The sequence below is a fragment of the Notolepis coatsorum genome (assembly GCF_963971535.1).
Source record: "Notolepis coatsorum genome assembly, chromosome: 19".
Taxonomy (NCBI): domain Eukaryota; kingdom Metazoa; phylum Chordata; class Actinopteri; order Aulopiformes; family Paralepididae; genus Notolepis; species Notolepis coatsorum.
The window spans coordinates 30695570-30713274 of NC_140183.1; the positions used below are offsets into that span (position 1 = coordinate 30695570).

At 45.4% G+C, this 17705-nt stretch overlaps 1 protein-coding gene across 1 annotated transcript in view; it reads right to left on the reverse strand.

Annotated features, from left to right (window-relative positions):
• Positions 1-300: 300 nt before the first annotated feature.
• Positions 301-17705, reverse strand: part of LOC311246129 (aldehyde dehydrogenase, mitochondrial-like) — a 32330-nt gene continuing 14925 nt past the window's right edge. The window contains exons 6-13 of the mRNA XM_084336232.1: positions 17575-17703; positions 14473-14586; positions 13295-13397; positions 12527-12711; positions 9383-9547; positions 6581-6738; positions 1598-1712; positions 301-1274 (exon numbers count right to left, since the gene is read on the reverse strand). Of these exons, the coding sequence (XP_084192358.1) occupies positions 1242-1274; positions 1598-1712; positions 6581-6738; positions 9383-9547; positions 12527-12711; positions 13295-13397; positions 14473-14586; positions 17575-17703 (1002 nt within the window). The 3' untranslated portion in view covers positions 301-1241. The remainder of the gene's footprint in view (positions 1275-1597; positions 1713-6580; positions 6739-9382; positions 9548-12526; positions 12712-13294; positions 13398-14472; positions 14587-17574; positions 17704-17705) is intronic.

Sequence of the window (17705 nt, forward strand, 5' to 3'; positions counted from 1 at the left end):
TCCCCCGGGTGCATTGGTACATCATGTCACTTTGCAACCAACAAAACCACCTATTTGTCAAACACTCCCGGACGTTGTTGAAATGGTCCAACTTCTCAAAGTGTCAACAGTACGTATATTTTCTGGGGGCCGATATGTTGAATCGAATATGACAAGAGTGAAAATAACAAATTTTACATTCTAATGTAAATGTGATAGTAAACAGGCTAAAAGCCGTTTCTGTTCTCAACAGGACTAAGGTTGGGAGACAGAAGACCAGAGACGCCAAGATGCAGCAGTGTGCATTTATTATTACCCAAAATACTTTATCACAAAGTTCACAGGTCGGCATAAAAAAAAGACTAGCATGAATCTCAGAGGCAGGGGGGGATGGACAGAGTGAGGGACGGACAGACATGAATCTCAGAGGGAGGGGGGATGGACGTTTAAAGGGGTATTTTATAGACTTTTAGTAAATAAGTTCCCCCAAGATGTTTTTCAGAAGATCCAAGCTAAATTGAATGATAGGAATGTTAATGAACCAAACTAATAGAGGTGTAGACGTTTGATATAATTTCAATACATAAATGTTTCTTTAAACCATCAACCAATCACAGAATTTCCTTAATTTGACAGTTCAGAACTCAACAGAAATCTTCATGACATTGTGGAGGTTAATGTTGGTTCAGCAGACTAGAGGTGAGGGGATGAAAGCCACCATGTTGTACTCTCATCTCCCACTGGCTGTGACATCACTGACCCCTCCCTCCTAGAGCAGATGACGGCAACAGTAATGTCATTACCAGACAAATATATATATATATCTTTTTTTTTATTAATTATTAACACATTTTACATTTATTTTCACCCTATAGTCTGGCATCTCAGTGATCCATTCTGACCAAGTCTGCTGGACTCTTAAGTGAGCTGGTCGTCTGTAGATTTGCAGTGGTTCAACTGACCAAGACTTGTCAGAATCAATCAGTATGATAATAGAAAAATACTCTTTATCAATATAAATGAAAATATCATTTAACCCCTTGGTCCAGATGGGATCAGACAGTCTGAACAGAAGAATCAGATTCCAGTTAGATTCTGTTCAGACGGTCACCAACACATCAGGTCTGAGACGTTAAATCACTTTGTGTTTCCGTGTGTGAACGTGTGAATGAAGGCATGAAGCCTCTGCTCCATCTGAAGACGGTCCTTCTCACAGCTACTTCCTGGACTACAAGCCTCTAGCCAGGAGTCAGGGGTGGAATCTAGGAGTTCTTCTGAGGCACCTTGATGGTCACCTGATGGGGAAGAGAAGACTGGACGTGAGCATATTCACATCTGCCATCCTCTGCAATACGGAGGTTCAGTATCTTAACTGTATGATGGTTCAGTAGCAGTACAGTCTTTTCAGTATCTTAACTGTATGATGGTTCAGTAGCAGTACAGTCTTTTCAGTACAGAGGTTCAGCATCTTAACTTTGATGGTTTAGTAGCAGTACAGTCTTTTCAGTATCTTAACTTTGATGGTTCAGTAGCAGTACAGTGATGGTTTAGTAGAAGACGAAGTACAGTCTTTTCAGTACAGAGGTTTGTGGTATTGTAGAAAAACATGAATTCTTACAGTTTTAACTTCGGTGTAGTTCTCTAGGCCGTACTCTCCCAGCTCTCTGCCATTTCCTGAATACTTGTAGCCTCCGAATGGAGCCTGAGCCCCGAACACATCATAGCAATTAATCCTGAGAACACACATCATAGCAGTTAATCCTGAGAACACACATCATAGCAATTAATCCTGAGAACACCCATTGTTGTGAAGGGCCAGATTAAACCGAATATATATATTTATTTATATATATATATTTAATTGTATTTGTATATTCTCTAATATTCCCTGATATCCCTTGTATATTCCTTGTACAATATGCATTGAATATCCATTCTAGCCTACTGAACATCCCATAATAGTCTCCATTCTACTATTGGTCGAGACCTTGGTGCCAGGCTGCCATACCCCTCAGACCCAGTTCAAACGTACCGCTCGACATGTACGAACAAGTCCTAGTTCCGCGTAGGAATTTGGCTACCGCACCACTAATGGGACTATTTGTTCATAGTGCGTATATATACTGCGCTACTAAAGTAGGACTTTCTTTTCAGTCCAGTTTCTTACCCTCCAATAGAGTCACAGACGTAAAGCCTTCGACACAGTCAACCATCAGATCCTCCTCGCGGCCCTCGCAGGAATGGGAGTGGCTGGATCTGCGCTGACATGGCTGACATCATACCTCAACGACCGCTCCTACCAAGTGTCATGGAGAGGGACTCTGTCGGCCACCCGCCCCCTCCGGACGGGTGTCCCCCAGGGCTCGGTCCTAGGACCCCTTCTCTTCTCCCTCTACACTAAATCACTGGGTAACATTATCACGTCTCATGGCTTCTCATATCATTGTTATGCCGATGATACTCAACTCTTTCTCTCCTTCCCTCCCTCAGATATCCACGTCTCTGAGCGGATCTCGGCCTGTCTGTCCGACATCTCCGCCTGGATGACGACCAACCACCTCAAACTGAACCTAAGCAAAACAGAATTGCTCCACCTGCCGGCCAAATCCTCCCCCCTGACCGACCTCTCCATCACAGTCGAGAATGCAGCTGTGACCGCGTCCCCGACCGCCAAGAACCTTGGTGTTGTCCTCGACGACCAGTTGAACTTCTCTGCTCACATCGCAGCGACAACCAGAACCTGCAGATTCCTCCTGAGCAACGTCAGAAGGATACGCCCCTTCCTGACAAAAGAAGCCACCCAACTCCTCATCCAATCAACAGTCATCTCCCGCCTCGACTACTGCAACGCACTGTTAGCTGGCCTCCCGGCCACTGCCACCAAGCCTCTTCAACTCATTCAAAACGCAGCGGCCCGCCTGATATCAAACCTACCGAAGTCGGCCCATGTCACCCCACTTCTTAGGGACCTGCACTGGCTCCCCATTGCTGCACGTATCCGCTTCAAGGCCCTCGACCTAGCATACCGTGCAGCAAAGGGAACCGCTCCCGCCTACCTCCGGTCAATGGTCTCTAACTACACACCCTCAAGACCCCTACGCTCTGCATCTTCTGGCCGCCTCAGACCTACTCCTATCCAAGCTCCCGGAGGGTCATCAAAGAGAAGCCGCCTATTCTCAGTCCTTGCCCCACAATGGTGGAATGAACTACCCATCCCAGTTAGGACAGCCGAATCCCGTCCAATCTTTCGCCGTCGACTAAAGACTCACTTCTTCAACCATTATCTGAAATGATAAAAAAAAAAAAAAAAAAAAAAAAAAAAAAATAAAGAAAAAAATCTAACCCTGACTAACCTTACTGTCATGCACTTGTCCTAATAAACTAACCTACACTGTAACACGCAACACTTGATGAACATTGTTACTCAGCTGATAGAGTTGTACCCTTCTTGCTGTCTTGTCGTACAGAACTTGTAAGTCGCTTTGGATAAAAGCGTCAGCTAAATGACTAAATGTAAATGTAATGTAAATGTAAAGCCTCCCCGCGATGCCACGTGTGGGAGTAAGGCCAAGTTCGCCTACCATCGGTATTGAGACATCGTGTATATTAATATTTGAATAGTCATATTTGGCACTATATCGTCGAGTTGGACGTAGTCTATTAAGCTAATAATAGTCTGTTAATATATAGTGCTTCGTGCGGTGAGAATACTACCGTAGTCAGTACCCCATCGTTTCGGGCAGAGAACTGGCTGCTTACCCAGGGTGGTTGACCCTATGTGAAGCTGCACCCGAGGAGCCCCAGAGCCGACGAGCGAGTGGACCTGTATACCGGATTATTCTACCGACGACAGCCCGCCTTCCCAGGCACGGATTATGCTTTGGATACTTTGATTATTCTATGGATAAAGACCCCCGACACTACCGTGTATTGGAACCCCCCCCCCTGGAGAGGACACAAGGTGAGGAGACGCTCTGCAAGACGAGGTCTCTCCACATCTCTCCCCCGTGGACCGGAGAGAGCCGGCCCACAAAGAGTCCACCTGCTTTCATCTGTGGTCCAAGGATCGCCGGCGCATTGAACGGCACTACAGTGGGTTCTCCTGGGATACCCTTGGCCGGACGAGGCAGACGGATTCTACCCCCCCCCCCCCCCTCCTACTCCTGTCGTCTTACAAGCGACCGGATTAACCCCCTCTAGTGTATCCAGCCTATAATCATTAAAGTATCATTGCTGTTATTCCTTAACTATTCCAGGTCGTATATTTACCACCTGCGCCTTCAGAGATTGGACATTATCTATTGATATACCGACGAATACTCCTTGCCATAAAAGTGCATACTATTTCAATTCATAAATGTAATTAAGTGATCAACTGTTTAGTCTACACACCATCGCTGTGTAGGCAATAAAGACCCGTTTCTAATTCGTACATTTGTGTTGGATCCGTTTCATCTACGTGAGAGTGTTCATGATAATATATTTATGCCGTGTACTGGGTGGCCGAATATTAAGTACAAAGGTAGTGGTAGTAAGTATCATATCTAGTAATACAGTCAGGGAATTGTACCCCTCAGTTACACCCATCATAGCAATTAATCCTGAGAACACACATCATAACAGTTAATCCTGAGAACACACATCATAACAGTTAATCCTGAGAACACCCATCATAACAGTTCATCCTGAGAACACACATCATAACAGTTAATCCTGAGAACACGCATCATAACAGTTAATCCTGAGAACACGCATAAATGAATCCTGAGAACATTCATCTGTCATAACAGTTCATCCTGAGAACACACATCATAACAGTTAATCCTGAGAACACGCATCATAACAGTTCATCCTGAGAACACACATCATAACTAGGGATGCCCCGATCGATCGGCCCCCGATCGTTATCGGCCGATAATCAGTATAAATATGCGATCGGGGAATTCCGATAATTAGTCATATTCGCCGATCGCGGAAACTGATCAAGTGGATATCTCACTTGCTTGTCTCAGACGCACAGGACCTGCAAACTGCTCCTCCTCCCTAGCCCCGCCCGTACCCGTGTAGAGTTTGTAAAAACAGAGGAGGCGGACCTCCTCTGCTGAGTCTAGATAGTGCATTCGACCTGAGCTAACGTTAGCTACCTAGCTATCGTTACTGTTTAAACAAAATTACCCAGTCAACTATTCACTTTTAGTAGGCATTGTCTAACGGTATTTAGCCGGCTAGCTACTGATAGCTCCGGATATCAACAAATGCCCCAGGAAGTCTAGTAGCCCATGTTGATATCTCCGTTAGCTTGCGTTAGTTCACGGTTCAAAACGAAATGTCCGATTGAACTAAATAGTTGTCTTAACGTCATCTAGCCGGCTAGCAGTAGCTACAGATAGCTCCTGATATCAATGTCTTATAACATTGATTGAATGCGTATTCGAGCTGAGGGCTTGCTGAATGTGAAATGACCAAAGCATAACGTTACCAAGGCAATAGGGTCCCGCTGCAGCGCCGGAGAATCCTTTTTGGAGCTAGGGCTACTAGAGTACACACAGACAGTGGAGCCGTTTGCAGATAGCGAGCATTTTGACTTGTTGCGTGGTGGCGATGTCTCGCAGATAATACAAGTACAAGTCTAATTATATAATATATATATTTTATAAAAAAAAAATAAAAAAAAACGTTTTATATAAAATAATTTTTAATTTCTTTTTAATCAAAAACGATCGGTATCGGATCGGTATCGGCCGATATGGCTCACGACGATCGGTGATCGGTATCGGTGGCAAAAAACGTGATCGGGGCATCCCTAATCATAACAGTTAATCCTGAGAACACGCATCATAACAGTTAATCCTGAGAACACACAACAGTTAATCCTGAGAACACGCATAAATTAATCCTGAGAACACGCATCATAACAGTTCATCCTGAGAACACATCATAACAGTTAATCCTGAGAACACGCATCATATATATATATACACACTCAATTGTTTCATTTCAAGTCCACTGTGGTGGTGTACAGAGCCAAAATGTGTGCAATATATGTATGGACCAGATTGTAATTTGAGAGTATTTACATCCATGCGTGTGTATATATCTCTATATATATATATACACAAAGTAAAGTAAGACTTTACTTTAACCCTTTACAGTCACATAAAAGTGGCAATTTATTGAGTAGAAGTTTCAAAATAAAAGTCCACAATTAGCTCAGCGTCTTGTGTTTAGCTGAGATGCGCCTTGTGTTTAGCAGAGATGCGCCTTGTGTTTAGCAGAGATGCGCCTTGTGTTTAGCAGAGATGCGCCTTGTGTTTAGCAGAGATGCGCCTTGTGTTTAGCAGAGATGCGCCTTGTGTTTAGCAGAGATGCGCCTTGTGTTTAGCAGAGATGCGCCTTGTGTTTAGCAGAGATGCGCCTTGTGCAGAGATGAGTCTACATAGGTGAAAGATGCTGTGTTTACAGTAGGTGAAAGATGAGTCTACAGTAGGTGAAAGATGAGTCTACAGTAGGTGAAAGATGAGTCTACAGTAGGTGAAAGATGAGTCTACAGTAGGTGAAAGATGAGTCTACAGTAGGTGAAAGATTCTGTTGAAGGTCCTACCACACAGTGCCGGCGCGGAGCCCATGGGAGAGGTAGTGAGCTTTGTCAATGTCTTTCGTGAAAACTGCTGCTGCCAGACCGTATTTAGTATCGTTCGCTCGCTCCAGTACCTCCTCCAATGTTTTAAACTTCAGAATCTGCATCACTGGACCAAAGATCTAGAGAGAGAAAGACACTCAGCTTTACAGGTAAACTCAATTTATGGAACTCCAAGACAAAACAAAGAAGTCCATACATCTTCGTCAACACTAAACTGCATGGACCTGGCATTACATTAATTAAATTTCGGGAGGAACAACTCCCTGCTCCTCCCGTCTACCTGCTCCTCCCAGTCTAGGTGCGCAATGCAGACACTAGGGCTGACCTTCGATATTTTTTTTGGGAATTCGAAGCAGAGATTAGATTTTAATTCGAAGCTTCGAAATAAAAGATTTTTTTTTATATATTTTTTTTTTACTGTTGTGAGACTTGTTCAACTTTGTCAGTGCTGTAAAGTTTAATTAAGCATTACATCACACGCAGGAGTGGTTTGTGACCAATAAACCATGCCTAGGGGTGGTTGTTAGGCCCGAGGCGCAGCCGAGGGTCGTTAGACCCCCCTAGGCATGGTTTATTGGTCACAAATCACGACTGCACGTGGTGTAAAGCTTTTATACAACTGCCAGATTCATCCAACCTTATTTCTATACAATAAACACACATTAATCGAAGATTTATTGAAAAAACCATCCGCCAGAAAAAGTAGTTCCCACAACTCCATGTGGAAGCAGCTTGAAGTGCATCCAACCAAACTAACACATCCAACTGTGTATTATTGGAATGATTGAGAGAAGTTGCCTCATGTGGAAGCAGCTTGAAGTGCATCCAACCAACTAACACATCCAACTGTGTATTATTGGAATGATTGATTGAAAATTTTATTACCAGATGCAGAATGGGTACAATACAGTACGGCTCAATACACACAATTGTTAAGGGAATGCATAGGAAAAAAACGTTTTCTTCGCCCTATTTTTTTATTTATTTCTTTTAGCCTAAACTTAACCAGTTGGAAACCAGGGGTACAGTAATAAAATTAGCAATCAACCAATCAATCAATTCAATAGACCATGCTCACTTAAAACAGCGCTGCTTCTCTCTCAGTCTGACTCCCCCGCTGTTGCAGACAGGAGTGTGTGTGTGTGTGTGTGCGTGTGTGTGTGTGTGTGTGTGTGTCACAGTGTGTGTGTGCGTGTGTGTGTATGTGTGTGTGTGTGTGTGTGTGTGTATGTGTGTGTGTGTGTTTGTGGGTACGCCAGCGTCGGACAGTGAGAGAGAACGCTGCAGTCAGTAGCAAGAAGGAAGTAGAAATTTAAATCAATCAATTAATCTATCAATCAAACCGCGATTTTTCTTTTGTTCTAGATTGCCTCAAGACCCATCAATTACATCATCCAACATTGTTTAAAGGGCTAACACATTCCCCTTGACAGAATCGCTTCATATTTAGTCGTTTAGTCGCCATTAACATATCCATTTGTAAATATTATTGGCCACCTTCTTGTGATCCGGCGGAGTGATGTGATGTGGGTCGGTTGTGGGCGGGTCCTGGGCCAGCAGCGTGGATTGTTGCCAATAAAGACGTGTAAAATGACTGTTTCAGCCAATCAGAATCGAGAAATTTGCATGCCGTTGTATAAACCTTTTTAAACACTTTGCTTTCATGACATATTGTAAGCAGTCATTTGAGGCTTTATAAAAGCAGGACAATGAACACAAATCTGTCAGTGCCAAGTACGACCTCATCTTAAATAACAAACAGCATTGCTTGTTGTAGTTAACAAAGAGAGGCAGAGTTGATTTAGCAAAAAAATATATATATAATAATTCATATTCATTTTTTTAATATTTTTTTTTTTCATATTCGAATCCCATGCCCATCGAACGAAGCTTCGAAGTATTTAAGACAGCCCTAGCAGACACTCCTCACAATGCTGCAGTCCTGTACCCATCGACTCGTTCTGTTCCTCACAGCCACTCCCTAATGTGGCATCATATTCTAACATTTTCACCCCCCTTTTAATTTAAGCACGGCCCTGGGAATCCCTCCCCCATCGACGTATTCTCATTTCAGTTGGTTTCAACATCACTAATTATCCACATTACAGGCTAATCTTACACTCGGGTCATCTCATCATTCATAGAGATTTCAAGCTCTTCATACTCTATTCATGTTCCACCTTTGCCCCTCTGCCATCTCTTACAGGCGTGTTCTCATGTATACACACACCGACTCTTCCATCCAGGTCAGATAGGAGGCTTGCCATACCCCAGCACAATGTTGGGGTCACGCCCCTCATCTCATGCGTTCAGCTCCCCTTGCCTGCCCATATTTTGTCTCTGCCGCCTGCTGGCCATTCTGGTGTCGATCAGAGGGGGCCAGCTGTCCCATCTACGCCAATATCGAACCCTCCGTTTCATTGTCATATTAAATTAAATTAAATAAACCTTGAAGCACAATTTCATTACCTACCTGGTAACCTAGCATGGAATCTCTGGTCAGTTTCCTCCAGATGTCTAGTTTCATATGATAACTATGATCTTTGCTCTGGTATTGGCACATGGTTTTGACCAGATATATAATAAATGTCCCGACAGGCCACTGAAAAAGTTGCATATCACTCCAATGTATCATTGATAACCATTTGCATGTCATTAATATTTATTTATACATCAACGTCTATTTAATTTACATGTCATAAACATCTATTCAGACAGTGATTCAGTTGAGTTAGTTATGGAGCAGTTGCTATGGTAACCTACCTCCTCCCTGGCGATGGTCATATTGTCCTGAACGTCACCGAACACGGTTGGTTGGATGAAGTAGCCTCTGTCAGCAGCCACACCCCCTCCACACATAAGCCTTGCCCCTTCCTTCTTCCCACTGCTGATGTACCCCAGGATCTTCTTAAACTGTTCTTCATCAACCTGTAGACCATAAAGAGTTAAACTACTCTTCATCAACACTCAGTTATTAGGATAAAGTTAACACCAAGTGTGTGTTACCTGGGGTCCCTGCTGTGTGTGTGTTACCTGGGGTCCCTGCTGTGTGTGTGTTACCTGGGGTCCCTGCTGTGTGTGTGTTACCCGTTGTGTGTGTGTGTGTGTGTGTGTTACCTGTTGTGTGTGTGTTACCTGTTGTGTGTGTGTGTGTGTGTGTTACCTGGTGTGTGTGTGTGTGTGTGTGTTACCTGGGGCCCTGCTGTGTGTGTGTTACCTGGGGCCCTGCTGTGTGTGTGTTACCTGTTGTGTGTGTGTGTTACCTGGGGCCCTGCTGTGTGTGTGTTACCTGGGGCCCTGCTGTGTGTGTGTTACCTGGGGGCCCTGCTGTGTGTGTGTGTGTGTGTGTTACCTGGGGGCCCTGCTGTGTGTGTGTGTGTGTGTGTTACCTGGGGGCCCTGCTGTGTGTGTGTTACCTGGGGCCCTGCTGTGTGTGTGTTACCTGGGGCCCTGCTGTGTGTGTGTGTGTGTTACCTGGGGTCCCTGCTGTGTGTGTGGGTTACCTGGGTCCCTGCTGTGTGTGTGGGTGTTACCTGGGGTCCCTGCTGTGTGTGTTACCTGGGTCCCTGCTGTGTGTGTTACCTGGGGCCCTGCTGTGTGTGTGTTACCTGGTGTGTGTGTTACCTGGGGTCCCTGCTGTGTGTGTTACCTGGGTCCCTGCTGTGTGTGTTACCTGGGGCCCTGCTGTGTGTGTGTTACCTGGGGTCCCTGCTGTGTGTGTGTGTTACCTGGGGCCCTGCTGTGTGTGTGTGTTACCTGGGGTCCCTGCTGTGTGTGTTACCTGGGTCCCTGCTGTGTGTGTTACCTGGGGCCCTGCTGTGTGTGTGTTACCTGGTGTGTGTGTTACCTGGGGTCCCTGCTGTGTGTGTGTGTTACCTGGGGCCCTGCTGTGTGTGTGTGTTACCTGGGGCCCTGCTGTGTGTGTGTGTTACCTGGGGTCCTGCTGTGTGTGTGTGTGTGTTACCTGGGGGCCCTGCTGTGTGTGTGTTACCTGGGGTCCCTGCTGTGTGTGTGTGTGTTACCTGGGGCCCTGCTGTGTGTGTGTTACCTGGGGGCCTGCTGTGTGTGTGTTACCTGGGGCCCTGCTGTGTGTGTGTTACCTGGGGGCCCTGCTGTGTGTGTGTGTGTTACCTGGGGCCCTGCTGTGTGTGTGTGTGTTACCTGGGGCCCCTGCTGTGTGTGTGTGTGTTACCTGGGGCCCCTGCTGCATGTGTGTGTGTTACCTGGGGCCCCTGCTGCATGTGTGTGTGTTACCTGGGGCCCCTGCTGTGTGTGTTACCTGGGGGCCCTGCTGTGTGTGTGTGTGTGTTAACTGGGTCCCTGCTGTGTGTGTGTGTGTGTGTTACCTGGGGCCCTGCTGTGTGTGTGTTACCGGGGGCCCTGCTGTGTGTGTTACCTGGGGCCCCTGCTGCCTGTACGTTAATGCCAAGCATACAGTGCAAAAATGCTTCCGCATTCGTCACCGCACGCTAGTGCGGTAAAGCGCCCTTCTTTTCAGACAAATGCTACCGTGCGTGCACCGGCGGCGGCGTGCTCGCTCAGGTGCGTGCGCCGGCGTGCCCGCGCATGCGCATGAGATCCCGCCTTGGTTGACACGAGCGGAGCTCAATATATATAAGTCACCGCCCATAAATTCAGTATCTAGCAATAGCTCAATTGGCAAGGACACATGGCTGTGGATCCTATGGCTTGTTTGCTGGCGAGTTCGAATCCCATCGAAAATATTTTTTAACGTGATTTTTTTTTAACGTGTATTCTTTCGCCGGTTAAGGTTAGGCATTGTTTCGGAGTTGGTTAAGGTTAGAACGGTTAAGTTTAGGCGCTGTTAAGGAGCTGGTTAAGGTTAGAGTTTGTCAAAGAGAATGGCAATATAAGGTTAAGGTTAAGGTTAGGCATTGTTTCGGAGTTGGTTAAGGTTAGAACGGTTAAGTTTAGGCGTTGTTAAGGAGCTGGTTAAGGTTAGAGTTTGTCAAAGAGAATGGCAATAGACAGCCTATTTCCGCGCGACCTGGGCGCTGGGCGGCGGAAAATGAAAGGCGCATTACTGCACGCTACTACGGTAAATTTTTGCACTGCTTGCTTGGCATAAAGCTACACGCGCCCCTGCTGCGTGTGTTACCTGGGGCCCCTGCTGTGTGTGTGTTACCTGGGGTCCCTGCTGTGTGTGTGTTACCTGGGGCCCCTGCTGCGTGTGTTACCTGGGGTCCTGCTGTGTGTGTGTGTGTTACCTGGGGTCCTGCTGTGTGTGTGTTACTTGGGGTCCCTGCTGTGTGTGTGTTACCTGGGGCCCTGCTGTGTGTGTGTTACCTGGGGCCCTGCTGTGTGTGTGTTACCTGGGGCCCTGCTGTGTGTGTGTTACCTGGGGCCCTGCTGTGTGTGTGTTACCTGGGGCCCTGCTGTGTGTGTGTTACCTGGGGCCCTGCTGTGTGTGTGTTACCTGGGGCCCCTGCTGCGTGTGTTACCTGGGGTCCTGCTGTGTGTGTGTTACCTGGGGCCCTGCTGTGTGTGCGTTACCTGGGGCCCCTGCTGCGTGTGTTACCTGGGGCCCTGCTGTGTGTGTTACCTGGGGCCCCTGCTGCGTGTGTTACCTGGGGCCCTGCTGTGTGTGCGTTACCTGGGGCCCCTGCTGCGTGTGTTACCTGGGGGCCCTGCTGTGTGTGTTACCTGGGGCCCCTGCTGCGTGTGTTACCTGGGGTCCTGCTGTGTGTGTTACCTGGGGCCCTGCTGTGTGTGTGTTACCTGGGGCCCTGCTGTGTGTGTTACCTGGGGTCCTGCTGTGTGTGTGTGTGTGTTACCTGGGGCCCTGCTGTGTGTGTGTTACCTGGGGTCCTGCTGCGTGTGTGTGTGTTACCTGGGGTCCTGCTGTGTGTGTGTGTGTTACCTGGGGTCCTGCTGTGTGTGTGTTACCTGGGGTCCCTGCTCAGTCTCCAGATTAAAGGGGTCGCCCACCACCCGTCTCCTGGCTCGCTCTGCGCTGCGCTCCAGAAACTCATCATAGATGTCTGCTTGGACGTAGGTCCGAGACCCAGCGCAGCAGCACTGGCCCTGATTAAAGAATAGAGCAAAGTGACTCTGCTCCACCGCTTCCTCCACTACAGAGAGGGAGAGAGAGGTGAGACACGTTACTATACAGGCACTGTGATGACTTTGCCCATCTAATAAATCCAAAATAAAATGTACAGTATGCACAAACACAGCAAGGACCCCAGGTAACAGACGGAACAGAGACCTCAGGTAACAGAGACATGAAGTAAAGAGACGGAACAGAGACCTCAGGTAACAGACAGAACAGAGACCTCAGGTAACATACAGAAGAGGGACATCAGGTAACATACAGAAGAGGGACATCAGGTAACATACAGAACAGAGACCTCAGGTAACAGACAGAACAGAGACCTCAGGTAACAGACAGAACAGAGACCTCAGGTAACAGACAGAACAGAGCCATGAGGTAACAGACGGAACAGAGCCATGAGGTAAAAGACGGAACAGAGACCTCAGGTAACAGACAGAACAGAGCCATGAGGTAAAAGACGGAACAGAGACCTCAGGTAACAGACAGAAGAGGGACATCAGGTAACAGACAGAACAGAGACATCAGGTAACAGACAGAACAGAGACCTCAGGTAACAGACAGAACAGATACAGACATCAGGTAACAGAGACAGAACATACTGTTGGCATCAGACAGGATGATATTGGGACTCTTTCCTCCAAGCTCAAGAGTCACTCTCTTCAGATTACTGTTGCCTGAAGCGTTCTGGATGAGATGACCAACCTACACACAGAAACACACATGTTTTCATGTTGTCCAGTCTAGAAGAATGTGAAACTAAAAAGAATAAATAGGACTGTCTATAGCTGGACCTTGCAAACACCTATGGGTCTATACCCCACAAGCTGGTGGAAGAGGCACCATATCCCAGAAAAGGTCAGGGATCTCATTTTGTACTACAACAGCTTCAGTCTGTGCAGGTTATCGAGCGAACTGAACTAAACCCTGCTCTGGAGCAGGTTCAAACTTTCTTATCCGTTACCATGGTGATTTAAAGAATCGCACGTCGGGGAACGGAAAGGTCTGGCTTAAGTCAAGCTATGCTGAAAATTATCCGGCTAACTCAGTTAGCCAGGTACAAGGAACAGGGCCCGGATCAGCAAAAGTATGTTTGCGTATATATATATATATTTTTTTTTAGTCAGCTGTGAGGGGAAAGTTGCGCGGAAGAACATTGGTGTGCGTGTCTTTCCATTGGTTAACATTATTAGGCGAACAAGAAAACTATGAACATTTTCAGCCTATTGTAATTACTCTGCTGAGTTACAAAAATATCATTAATAGTTTGTTTCAGGGAAAACTGTAGTAAGGGAGAGGGGGAAAAACAGCCCAGTGCAGACTAGAGTGCGCGGTTGTTCCATTTGTTCTGTCGGCTCATCATCATGCCTTTACAAGCTTCAACGTTTTATTAATCATCTAAATGTGGCAATACAAGCTTGATATTAAATGTTAAATGAATGACCCGTGTTAAGACCATTAGTAAGTCAGTGTAAAGTAAAGATATTGAGCATACATTTGTAAAATGTGCTAGTTTCACCTAGTGGTATGAGACGTATTCGTCGTATGGCTGGATGTACCGAACAGTGACGTCCGTACCGTGAAGTCACGGGAAGAATACATGTACCGTTACACCTCTAATATATATATATATATATATATATATGAGATGCTTTATGGACTAGTGGCTAATTACACTTTACTAGTATAACCTGATCAAATGTGACCACCAGGTGACATTGCAGTCATCCCTTTTCAGCAGTGGGTTATATACGTACATACATGCATGCGTGTGTCCTACCTCAGTAGAGCCTGTGAAAGCCACCTTGTCGACATCCATGTGTCCAGCGATGGCAGCACCTGCTGTTGGCCCCATGCCAGCCAGGATGTTTACAACCCCCTCTGGGAAGCCTACCTATAATATACACACACATTATATATATATATACACACACAACAAATGCATATACTAGGGTCGTCAAAATAATGCGTTTATTTCAATTATACAAATAATTACATGTCAAAAGAAATGCTGGGGCTCTGATTATATTAAAGTACAAGAAAAAGATGATTGTGTGCCTCTCTGTAGTAACAACAGCAGCAAGGTAACACCCGTTTTATTAGGTATTATAGTAGTAAGTCCTACTGTAGAACATGACATTAGCATGACATCTCATTTATCTTTTGGCTCTGTATTTTTCACCCATCCCAATTTAGTCCACTACATGTGGAGTCACCAGCCGCTTCTATTCACCAGACAGCGAGGAGTTTCACTGGGGGAACGTAACGTGTTTGAAGTGTTCAACTCTACGCAGTGATGTACCGTCATGACAGTAATATTATAAGGTAGATTTTTTGTTTTAAGATTTAATATTCTGAGAAGTACCAAAGAGCATTGCATAGGTTTGTTTAGGATTAATTTGTTAGCTGCAAGCCAGAATTGAAGACCATTGAAGTTTGATGTAAAATTTACTCTGCGTATAGTTGAACACTACATTCAGAAAAAAATTAAAAGGTCATTGATGAAAATAGAAAACAAAAGTGGACCTAAAGTTGAGCCTTGCGGCACACCTCGTTGCTGCACAGTTAAACTTGAGTTGTTACCTTGTATTGCAACACAATGTTTTCTGTTATGTATTACGGGAAAGACCAATAGAATACAGTTTGTCCGAGAAGATAGTGATCGACTAGATCAAACGCTTTAGTTAAATCAATAAAGAATGCTCCTGTAATTTTGCCGTTATCAGATGCATATAATCTGATGAGTTTTAAGTGACGATAACCGGACTGGTAAGGAGATAAAATATTCTATTGGGTGAGATAGTCGGACAGTTGTTTGTAGATACATTTTTCAAAAATCTTTGCTATAGAGCAGATTATAGAAATAGTCTGTAGTTGTTAGGATTCAATTCACTGCCGGTTTTGTGCAACGGAGTGATACGTGAGCATTTCCAAATTGAGGGTATTTCATAAGTAGATGAAGACTAATTAAAAAGATCACAGAGTGGATGAGAAATGTGTCTTCAATGCCATCTAACCCAGGGCTGCTGCTCACTTTGAGATCATTAGTGGTAAAGAACTTCAATTGGTGTGATTTTCCTGAAGTAGAAGGAGCTGTGACAAGGTGGTGTATTAAATGATCAGGTGTTGTCGAGTACAGACAGAGGAGAAATTATGGTTAAAAGCTTGAGCAACGGAAAGAGGATAGTGTAATATTGTGTTATTTACTTTTAGCCGATTGTTACGAAGTTTTATCTGGTGCATTTTATTTTTTTTTTTTATCCACTTTCTCCCATTTTCTATATTTTTCTCCCATCCCAATTTCGTATCATCCAATTCAACCCTCCCCTGTCACGAACGCCGTTTCTTGCCTCCCACAAGCCGGCTGCAATGTGGACAAAGTCATACATAGCACAAGTCCCCTCCGCTACTTGAGGTAACAGCAGTCGCATCTTTTCACCTGCGCAGCTCGATCTCTGTGGCGGGTAGTAATGCGTGGGAGGCTCACGCTGCCCCCGACACTTCCTGATTCTACTGCACAGGCGCACCAACCGACCTGTAGGAGTCGCTGTCCACAACGCCCGATGCCCACCCATCAGTTTCCCACCCCCTAATACGGCCAATGTGTATTAGTATGAACGACCAGCTAAACTGAAAGCAATGTGGAGCGCTGGGCTCGAACAGGCGAGCCCAGCGTCTCTGCATTCGTGGCGAGCGCCTTGCCCACTACGCCACGTAGCCGCCCTCTGCATTTGTTAATTGTTTAGGATTTTTTTTAATCCCGAGTGAGAGAATCTTTATAGTAATTAGATTTGGCATTTCTAGTCATAGTTTTACTTTTATTTCTCAACAATCTGTATTTTTCCCATTCCTCAGGACCTTTTGTCCTGCGAAATGAGGCCCAGGCCTCATCTCTCTCTGCTTGAATATATGAATTAAATCAGATGTGACCCAAGGAAGATGAATGCCCTTAACCTTCATGGTTTTTGAAGGCGCATGGTTATCGATAATCTTTGTAAGTTCCAAGTGCAAGAAATTCCAGGAGTCTTGAGGTTTCTAAATGATTTGGTACCGGTCCCAATTGACTGAAAGCAATTAATAAATTGATTTTGGGTGGAAGTTTGGGTAATAAAATTTTCCATGGTGTATTGTACTTGTGCTGTATAATAACAATACATTTTAATCTAATCTCATTTTGAGATCAGTCGCAAATTGCTTCCGCGCTACCCGTTGAATGGATCAGCATGGTGGATGGCAAAGCCAAACCTCTGCTGGCGGGGTTTGTCTGTATGCAAATGCATGAACGAGAACGTGCATTTCAGTTCATTCATGGGAATCCAGTTGCAAAGATTTTGACGAGTTACGGAGACGTTGAGGAGGATTTCCCTAAATCCGTTATAAGATGTTAAGATATTTACCAAGGCACTTACAAACATGTTGGAGAATGAGGACCATTGTCTGTATGTGTGTTGTTGTCAAGGCTGTTGCTAGCCTATGATGCTAGCTTGAGGAGCTTTCCATGGTGTTGAAAGGTACACTTGGTAGGTGTGCCGAACACTGAAATAACCCCATCCTGATGGAAACGCCTAGGGCACACGCATAAGCGCATACATGTGTGCGTGCATGAACGTGCACTACACCCCCAGTTTGGGGGTTTGAAAATATAAAGAAATGTATATTCATCTTTATATTAGTTCAGTAATTTAGTTTTAGGTAAGAAAAAGGTTAATCTTAAACCGGATTTTTCCCGATCAGACCTTTTGATGAAACTTGGACTAATTTAAATGTTGCATTTCTTTTATATTTACAGAAAAAGCATTTGATGAGTTTTATAATGTGTTTTAGGGGCATGTATAAATGACTGCGATGTTGGGTCTCTCCCAAGAGCAGAGGTAGTACGTACCTCTTTAATCAGGCTGGCTATGTACAGCGCAGTAAGAGGAGTCTGTTCTGCCACCTTCATCACCACTGTGTTACCAGTCGCCAGAGCAGGACCGAGCTTCCAGGCCTGCATTAGGAGCGGGAAGTTCCACT